General features: G+C 40.0%; 2 protein-coding genes across 2 annotated transcripts; both read right to left on the bottom strand.

The window, feature by feature from the left end:
• Positions 1-4,672: 4,672 nt before the first annotated feature.
• On the bottom strand, positions 4,673-5,233 carry LOC121791113. The gene has a single exon (XM_042189151.1). The coding sequence runs from the start codon at positions 5,231-5,233 to the stop codon at positions 4,673-4,675; it is 561 nt and encodes a 186-aa protein (XP_042045085.1).
• Positions 5,234-5,797: 564 nt separating this feature from the next.
• On the bottom strand, positions 5,798-6,820 carry LOC121791112 (polyphenol oxidase II, chloroplastic-like). Its single transcript, XM_042189150.1, has one exon. It carries the CDS (start codon positions 6,818-6,820, stop codon positions 5,798-5,800), a length of 1,023 nt encoding a protein of 340 aa, XP_042045084.1.
• Between the last annotated feature and the right edge of the window lie 3,649 nt (positions 6,821-10,469).

The following is a 10,469-nucleotide window of genomic DNA, read 5'->3' as shown; positions in this document are numbered from 1 at the left end:
AATAACATAATTTACCTACACTTTCGTTTGATCGATGGGTACAGCTCTCGACTACCTTCATGCTGGCGTCAATCTCTTTTTTGTCACCGAAAACTTGTTAAGGCATTCTTAACCTTAAAAGTGTGTGTGCCGGTGTGTGTGTGGAATAAGAATAGGAAGGAATAAGAAAGTAATGGAATGGTCATTCTTTGGCTAAGTGAAAGGAATGGATCCCATGGACAATGTAACAACTAATTCTAATGAAAAAATAAAAGCAAAGGAATGGAATGGAAGTAAGAATACCATTCCATTCCATGGTACCGAAGTGTCTTCGTTTGCAATAAAGTTTAAAAGCAGTGATGCTATTGAATGGTTTAGAGAACATACTTACAGAGAAAAATATAAAACACGATAGGTTTGTGTGGAACTGGATGATCATTCCATTGAATATAGTACCCTTTAAATAGGGATTACAAAGCAAGTAAATATGGTGGAACTTGTGCTCCAAGTATTCTTGAGCATCAAGTATTCTTGGGCACCAAGTATTATAATTTAATTCTATTATATTTTCTTTTCTAACACTCCCCCTCAAATTGAATGGTGGAATCTCCAACACTCAATTTGCGCAATGCCTCTTCAAAGCTTCTAGCATTAACTGCTTTGGTCAGAATATCAGCCAGCTGGTCTTCAGATCTCACAAATGGTAGCTCAACAATGCCATTTTCGATGTTTTCATTGATGAAGTATCTATCAACCTCCACATGTTTAGTCTATCATGTTGGACTGGATTCTCTGAGATACTGATGGCGGCTTTGTTGTCACAATATAGCTGACACTTGTTGGGTAAAAAGTTTACTTCTCTCATCAGTCTCCTCAGCCACAAGATTTCAGTCAAACCACTTCTGATTCCACGGAATTCTGCTTCCACACTTGAAAGAGCTACCACCTTCTGTTTCTTACTCCTCCAAGTCACCAAGTTCCCCCGAACGAAAGTAAAAGATCTTGCTGTGGATTTTCTATCATTAGGATTTCCTGCCCAATCAGCGTATGTATAGCCATGAATTTCAAGGTACCCATTCTTAGAGAACATCACTCCATGCCCTGTAGTTGCCTTCAAGTATCGACATATCCTAAGTGCGGCTTCCAAATGGTCTGTCTGTGGCTTATGCATAAAATGGCTCACAACTCCTACTGCATAAGCAATATCTGGTCTGGTGTGAGAAAGATATATGAGCTTACCAACTAGTCGCTGGTATCGAGTTCGATTAGCTAGTTCAGCTCCATCTCTAATCTGCAATCCATAGTTAACTGCCATAGGTGTGTTTGCTGGCTTATACTCTAGTAGACCTGTTTCGGCTAGGATATCCAGAATGTACTTCCGTTTCCTTAGAAAGATCCCCTTTTGCGACCTGAGCACCTCAATGCCAAGAAAATACTTGAGCTCGCCCAAATCCTTCATCTCAAAGTCTTGGAACAAGTTCTTCTTCAGATTTTTGATCTCCTCTAAATCGTCTCCTGTAATAATCATATCATCTACATACATAATTAAACAGGTTATTTTATCTCTTCGCCTTTTTAGAAACAGAGTATGATCTAAATTACTCTGTTGATATCCATATCCTTTCATTGCTCCAGCAAACCTTCTGAACCATACTCGCGGGGATTGCTTTAATCCATACAGGGTCTTCCTCAGACGACACCCTTCTCCCACTTCAAACTCTGCTTCAAATCCTGGAGGTGCCTCCATATACACTTCTTCTTCTTTTTTCAGTTCACCATGAAGGAGAGCATTGGTTACGTCGAATTGGTGCAACGACCAATCCTTGTTCGCAGTGGCGGATAACAGCACACAAACAGTATTCATCTTAGCAACTGGGGAAAAGGTCTCAGAATAATCCACCCCATACGTCTGGGTATAGCCCTTTGCCACGAGTCGAGCTTTATACCTCTCTATCGAGCCATCAGGTCTCCTTTTAATGGTAAAAACCCATCGACATCCTACTAGTCGCTTCCCTTTTGGTATTGTGCATCTCTCCATGTGGCATTCCGAATTAGTGCATCTATCTCTTTTTTCATAGCTTCCATCCATGTTTGTGCCTCATAGCTTGTTTCCAAGACTGTGGAATTTCTTCTTCTTCATACAGGGCATTTTCAAAGGCCTGAGCCATTTCTGACAGGTGCCCCTTCACCATATTTACAACGGAGTATTGTGCATTTCTGTTGATCTTCTCGGGTGTGTATCGTTTTGGTGGGATTCCTCTGTTTAATCTTTGAGGAAGTATATATCTACCCCTATCTGGATCAATCACTTCCACTTCCCGATCAACTCCTTCCACTTCCCTCACTTCTGTCTCAATCCCCTGTCATCTACATTTACGACGTCAGTAGGAAACGCAACTGTATCCACTTACATTGGATATCCGAAGTGGAGAGATGGCTGAAGAAGTGTCATTTTCCACGATAGGTTCTACCAAATCAGTGACTTGCTCAGCTGCTTACTGCCTTCTCTGTTGGATCCATTGTAGGATTACTTGGCATTGGAATCAAAATCCAGTTTAGCAGGTCATCAACACTGGTTTCCTGTGTACTACTCTCCCCCTAACCGTTGAAATGGGTGAAAAATACTCGGTTTCAAGAAAATTGCAGTTCATTGTGATGAACATGGGGTTTGACTTTGGGTCATAGCACCTATACCCCTTTTGACTAACCCCGTATCCTACAAATACACATTTGACAGTGCACGGAGATAGTTTGGTTCTTTCATGCTTAGGGATGTGAACAAAGACAGGGCATCCAAAGACGCGAGGTTCGAGGGTCAAGGGAGTTGGGACATTGGCAAGAGTAGATAGAAGTTGTAGTGGGGTTTGGTGTTTAAGGATTCTTGTGGGCAATCGGTTTAAAAGGTAGGCTGATGTGGCAATAGCTTCTGGCCAGAAATGGTTTGGGACATTTGATTCTATAAGAATAGATCTACTCATTTCTAGGAGAGTTCGATTTTTCCTTTCCTCTACGCCATTTTGTTCAGGGGTATGTGCACAAGTAGTTTGGTGTATAAGACCTTTTTCTTGGGAAAATTGTTTCATACTAGAATTGACAAACTCCTCTCCATTATCGGTTTGAAGGATTTTAATGGTTTTCTGAAACTGTGTCTGTATAAGACTGTAAAAGTGGGAAAAAGGTAAAGACTTCAGCTTTTTGTTTCATAAAGTATACCCAACTTATGTGGGTACAATCATCTACGAACACTAGTTAATATCTAAATCCTTGCCCCCTATAACAGGTGCAGGCCCCCACACATCAGAATGAACCAAACCAAATAAAGATTCAACACGAGTATTATTCAAAGGATAGGAATGTCGATGACTTTAAGCTAAAAAACAAGTTTCACAGTACATTTCATGCTTAGAAATAATATAAGGAAATAATAGTTTTAAGTAACCCGTGGATGGATGTCCTAGACGTCGATGCCAAAGCCAAGCTTTCCGATCAGCAGACCCGTGAGTTAGCATGACCGTTCCTTTTTGAGCTATCTCATCCACATAGTAGAGTCTATCGCGTTCAGTGCCACGCCCAATTATCTCTCCAGTTCGGATATCTTGTAACAGACAGAATTGTGGTTACATTAGCAAAGTGCAATTCAATTCCTTTGTGACATGGCTAATGGATAGCAATTTATGAGACATACATAGGATATAGAGGCAATTTGATAATTGTAGTGTAGGTGATATTTTCACAGTCCCTGCCCCTCAACCACCGTAAACTCCCCATTAGCCGTTTGAATATGGGTTTTTTTAGGTTTCTGAATTTCTGTGAGATCTGAGGCGTCATATGTTATTGTATCAGTTGCCCCACAGTCGAATATCCACCTATCATTTTTCTCATGATCCCTAGACACTGCACATGCAATTCCAAGATTGTCTAGGGGCTAAAATCGGTTTTCACATATAATTGGGGTTGTTTCATTCTGTAAAACATTCTGGAAATGGGGTAAAAAATGAAAATTGCCAAGAGTTTGGGGTTTCTTAATAAAAGACTCCCCAAACCCTAATTTACCTCAACCCCTTGACTGCGTCACCTCCTCCTCCGATCCCACCATTTCGTCCGCCCAATTTGCCACCACAGTACTGCCGGCGAAATTAGCAGCTCCACCTGTAGTTGCCTGGGGATCTTTGTCCCCGCCCAGAGCAAGCGCGGCCTCCCGGTTGCCCTCGGTGGTGGAGTGAGGTTTCCCTCCGTCCCCCACGTCTCCGACTGCTGCAGCGGCATGTCCGCCCCAGTTCCAGGGCGCGCGAGGCAGCGGTGGTAGTTTGCCGTGCTTCTCCTCCCACCAATCGGGATATCCAACTGGCTCAAAGCACGTTTCTTTGGTGTGTTTCTTCCGTTTACAGTGTGAGCAAACTAATTTGGATTTATCTTCGTTATCATTCCGACGATTCCAGCCTCCCCCGCCACGATTGCCGCCTCGAGAGCCGCTGGATGGGTTCGGCCGCCCCCGAATAGTGAGTCCTGCTCTAATGCTGTCTGCAGCTGTTTCTCCCTGGCTGTTCACCGGCTGCAGTATCTGGGCCCTAGTTTCTTCTTTCCGGATCATGCTATAGGCGTGATTAGCCGAGGGAAGTGGCTCCATTTTTATGATTTCCCTCTTGATTGATTCATACCTGCTGTCAATCGCTATTAGGAATTGATATAGTCTCTATTCTTGTATAAATTGATCATGGATCTCCATGTCCTCAGGATACTTCATTGGATTAGTCCGTTTTTTGTCAAATGAGATCCACAGTTCTTGTAGAACACTCCACGTTTCTTCTAATGAGTTGTTCCCCTGTTTCACCATACTTGCCTTCATGTGCATGTCATAAATTTGTATCTTGTCTCCTCCACTTGCATATGTGACCGCCAGTGCGTCCCACACGTACCTGGTCGTCGGCTGCTGGGATACTCGGCTAACCAGCCTGGATTCGATGTTTTGTGGTATCCATGTAAACACACAGTTGTCGGCTTGCAGCCATTGAGCATAGGTTGGATCTGTTCGTGGCGGGGGTGGTGGAACTCTGGTAATGTGAGGTTCCATCCCCCGGCCATTTATTGCCTTCCTCATTAATACCGCCCATAGGTGGTAGTTTTCTCCATTCAATTTATCCCCTATCACGAAAGGTTGGGTATCAATTCGATATGAGGCATGATTTTCTGGTGGTTTGTTGGTGGTTTCTGGTTCAATTGTTGGGGATTTCATCATTGCAAAACTTTTGCTCATGATTTTGGCAATCTGCCGAGCAATCTCATCCTACTAGGATGGGACAATAGTTTTTTCAGAGTCTGAATCTAACATGGTTTAATTTGGTTATGCAGATTTCGGCTAAGGGTCGAGAAGGGTTTTTTAGGGACGATGATGATACTTTTCTGAGTCCTGCTCTGGTACCATGTTGAATGGTTTAGATAACATACTTAGAGAGAAAAATATAAAACACGATAGGTTTATGTGGAATTGGATGATCATTCCATCGAATATAGCACCCTTTAAATGTGGATTACAAAGCAAGTAAATATGGTTGAACTTGTGCTCCAAGTATTCTTGAGCTCCAAGTATTCTTGGGCACCAAGTATTATAATTTAATTCTATTATATTTTCTTTTCTAACAGATGCAAGTGTCGGAGAATAAAACAGATGAACTTTCAAATACCATACAATTCAGTTACATAACAACCAAATGTTTCCACAGAATGGGCGCGAAAATGCTCGGATATTGGAAACATATATTATTGAATACAAATAACAAAAGGCTTATCCAGCCACACAAATAACATGATGAGATGGAAATCAGTTAACGCGAGGGATGATCTTAATACCATTAATGTTGACAGCGTCGCCGTTAATGGTGACGACAACAGAATCATCATCATCAGCGATATTAATGTTCTCGTAGAGTTCCTTCAAGTTCAAGTAGAGGTTTCCAGTGCTCTGCTTGGCCTTAACCCTGTGCGGTAGCTGCGTGTATGACCCGGCATACTCGGCCCTGTCCACCTCTTCCGGCTTGTCATCCTCGTCGTTGATGAACCCATCAAACTTGACGAGCTTGGTGTTGTCAGTGACAATGTTCTCCACCACGAGCGTCTCGTCTGCTTTTCCCTTGGCCGGCTTCGGCACGATAACCCTAACAGTGTTGTTGAGAGCTTTAAGAGGGAAGAGCTTCTTCGCAGTCTGCGCCTTTTTAGAGAGACTCTCGAAGTTGGCAGGAACCAGCTTCTGCTGTGGCCTGTAGTCAATCCATGGAATATGGCTGTGTTCGTACTCGTAGCCCATTTTCTTGTGGTCCAAGGCGTCAACAACCGTGATGCGGACCAGGTTCTTTTCCTCGTCGTAGAACATGAAGGCGGAGTTTAGGAAATCAGGGTCGGTGAATTCCTTGGAGTAGCTGGCCGGGAGGTCTTTCCAAATGGTCCACATCCTGTCGACATTAGCGTGATGGCAGTAGAAGAGTGGGTCCCTCCCAGAGGAGTAGAAGTTGCCCATGTCCTCGTGGTACTCATTGTTGGGGTCTCCAACCCACACATGGATAGCGGTGTGGGAGCCTCTCTCGGAGGATCCCCCGCTAGAGAAGCCGTGGGGCTCATCCCCTTCTCGGTAAGGCTGCCCCATGAAGTCGATGGCAGAGGCCGCCCCCCCGATCATTTCATTGTACATGATGGTAAGGTTATTGTTGATGATCTGGATCGGGTCGGTGAGGGTGCTGTTCAAGGAGAGGTCCACGACGGGGTTGGAGCCTCTAGGGATGTGATTCTGGTTGCGGTTAACATCGTAGGCAGGGGTGTCTGGGACAGAGAACATCTTGGGCATGACCATGCCCCTAGGGTTGTCCCAGTTCCAATAGGGACAATAATAGTGACAATTATTGTGAAACGGAGAGAGTAATACTTAGTTGTTCACAAAATGACTATTATATCATGTTAAAACGTTGTTTAACGGAGTCCGTTTCCTCCACATTGAAATACTCATTTACCAACAATGCTGTCTTCATTAATATATTAATAATTAGATCAAGTTTGTAAGAAATACCAACGTAATTAACTTTATTATGGAATATAAAATAGCTAAATTTCACTATAGCCCCAGGATGGGGATAATGACTTAGCTACCATTCTCTCTTTCCTTCGGGACTATAATTATTTGCCCATTCACGTTAATATTCGAAATTTTGTTAGTTAGTCGTTTCCTTGATATCAAATTGTTTTGTAGAAATTCCTAACTTGATATCAAACTTTTAGTACTCATTCCAGTCTCATGTTATTTTAGACATTTTTTTCAACTTGTGATTTAAAAGAATTTTGTTTTAAATTAAAAGAGAATAAAAATAAAGGAGAGAGAACAAAATAGAATAGAGGTTGAAATACTCAAGTAACTTGGAACGATCTAAAATAAATTACTCTGTACCACTCAATTAACTTGAGATGGAATGGATATATAGTTATATAGTGGTTTTATCGATTCTGAGATGGAATGGGTATATTATATAGTGGTTTTATCGATTCTGAATCTATTTTTAGTAAATTAATCTTGTTTGTACAGTAATTCATTTATGAGAACATGTGAGCCTCTCCACTATTGTGATAAAATGTATTGTACATTGCATGTTACTTCTATATGGTACCAAGTTGGAAATCTTTATTTGGGAGGGTGTTGATGGAATTTAATAAGTAAAAGCAGCCATCTCACCATTGAAATAAGAAAATATACTTATACATTAGATGTTACTATATGGTATACCAAATTGAAAATATTTATTGGGGAGGTTGTTGAATAAGACAAAGTAGCCATCTCACCATTGAAGTAAAAGAAATATAGTACTCCACATTACATGTTATATGGTACTCCTACCAAATTGGAAATCTTTAAATGGGAGGGTGTTGATGGAATTTAATAAGTCAAAGTAGCCATCTCACCGTTGAACTAAAAAAATATGCATTACATGTTATTTTGAACCAAATTGGAAATCTATACTTGGGAGGGTGTTAATGGAATTTAATAAATCAAAGTAGCCAATTTTCATTGAAAATATACAGAGTATAGTAAATAAGAATGACAATACCGCATTTTATGACTTTTTTTATCCTTGGCTATTATAATTATATTTTGATCATTTTTATTTCTTGAAAAATATATTTAAATATTATAAAAATAACCCTCCCACTCTAAATACTCTAATCGAACTACAAAGTGACCGCTTTTTTTACTGTATGAGTCGCATCCACCACCACCAACATAGGCATCTCCAAATCTCCAATAGTCAGTGCGCCGCTGCACCTCCATGGTCAAATACACTTGAATATTGCAAATGAGATAGACGTTCATTGATACGTTGGGGCATGAAGGGCTCTTGGAACTCCAATTAAATTAGTATATATATATATAGATGTATTCATTTCTTTTTTTATCTTTTGTTCTATTATTCTTTTTAATCTCGGCCATTCATTCTGAAGATCTAACAGCCCTAAATAATGCCAACTTATGTTAAATTAAATCATTAAAAATTGTGAAAAGGCTAGTTTAGAGAATCAACGTTGGTGGTTGTTATGAAAAATCCCAAAATTTTCTCTTCCAAACTCAGCAGTTATTTTGATTGCAGATCATGTTCAATTTGTGGTTTCTTCCCAAAAATTTTGGGTCTACACTCCACAAATCTCATCTTGCCTGTACCTCCTCCTCGTCGCCGCCGTGCCGTTCATCTACATCCAGGTTTAACCCTATTTACTTGCATTTCACTGCTTCATAATTTTCCCCCTCAATGAATTAAATATATTTCTGTAATACTGCAATCAGAATTGCTTAATTGTGGGTGATCCTAAAAGGACAGCCAGCATATATGGAGTCGTGATATCGTTGAGCAAAATTATGGGATCTTATCTTTTTAGTGATTGACTTAGCTTATCATAACTGGATTTTCTTACTGATGGCTACTGCAGATGGAGTGAAGTTGTGATTTTGCTGTGCAACTATCTGAATTATGTTATGAATTGCCATGAGCCATTTTCTTCCTCAGCACATACAATCTGAGTGATTCTTTTAGTTCTATTTTTCTCCTCTTCATTTTTTCGTTTTTCGTTTTTCGTTTTTCGTCACGCGGTTAATCTGAATGTACATATTGTGTAGTATAATGCGTAGTTTTAGTTTCTGTAATGCATTATTTGTGATATGTAATGAACATTTATCCTGCCCCGTTTAATTTAAGTTGTGCCGTGTTTCAATGTTTGGCGCACGTTTATTGTTTTCCCTAAGGGTTTAACAACCCCAGGGGCTAGAGTGTAGTATGTTCTAAGTCTAAAAAACGTTGTCCAAATACACGAGCTGCAGTAATTCATCTCGGGTTACACATGCATAGCGCGTAGGTATTTTTTAAAACAGATATACATAATGTACATTTTTGTATAGTAAAATGCGTAGTTTAGTTTATGTAATGCATTTTTTGTCATATGTAATGAACATTTATCCTGACCCGTTTAATTTAAGGTGTGTCGTGTTTCGATGTTTGGTGAACGATTCTTGTTTTCCCTAAGGGTTTAACAAGCCTATGGGCTAGGGTGTAGTATGTTCTAAGTCTAAAAAACGTTGTCCAAATACACAAGCTGCAGTAATTCGTCTGGGGTTGCACATGCATAGCGCGTAGGCATTTTTTAAAAAGATATACATAATGTACATATTGTGTAGTATAATGCGTAATTTTAGTTTCTGTAATGCATTATTTGTAACACCTCTTACTCGGTTAGTTTTAACCAAATAAGTGACGTTACCTTTCGGTACGATCGATAAACAAAACCTGCCTATTTTTTTTCCAACCATTTTGCAAACACTCATCATAAAACACTATCATATAAGTAACTAAACCTGTTTCGATAGATATATACAACCCCATTAGCAAAAAGAAGGTTATAACCTTACATTTGTAACCCAACTATTTACTGATAAAAGACAACCTAAGCATGCCACGTGTAAACTCCAACTTTACCAGCAAAAAGGGGGGTAGTGACTTGACACGTGCTGCTGCCAACTAACGAGTTCACTTGCTTCTATACTCTGCAAGAGGGAGGAGAAAGGGGGGTAAGCTTCGAAAAGCTCGTAGTGTAATCGCATTCCAGGATAAAACCTCTAAAACTTCAATCTATATCACTATCACAAGTAAACACTTTATTACCTGGAATGTCGTACAACACATATTCAATTTATATTAGCATCAATATACAAGCTCAAAACAATGTCACCCACTATAAGCATCCATAACAGTTCGAATCATTTAAAGGAATCACCTATATCGTTTACAAACAGTACAACATCACAATAATATTAATCATGTAATACTTTCAATAATAACCATCTATCACCTATCAATCAGAACTATATAACACAATACAAATCAAAACTATATAACACAATACAACATAACTTTACCTGAGGAAAACATAACTATTTAAAGAATTAAAAGCACAACCATATTATTTCA

The sequence above is a fragment of the Salvia splendens genome, unplaced genomic scaffold (genome assembly GCF_004379255.2).
Source record: "Salvia splendens isolate huo1 unplaced genomic scaffold, SspV2 ctg726, whole genome shotgun sequence".
Lineage (NCBI taxonomy): Eukaryota > Viridiplantae > Streptophyta > Magnoliopsida > Lamiales > Lamiaceae > Salvia > Salvia splendens.
Note: the sequence above shows the minus strand (reverse complement) of the source record. Positions and strands in the feature narration are given on the sequence as shown.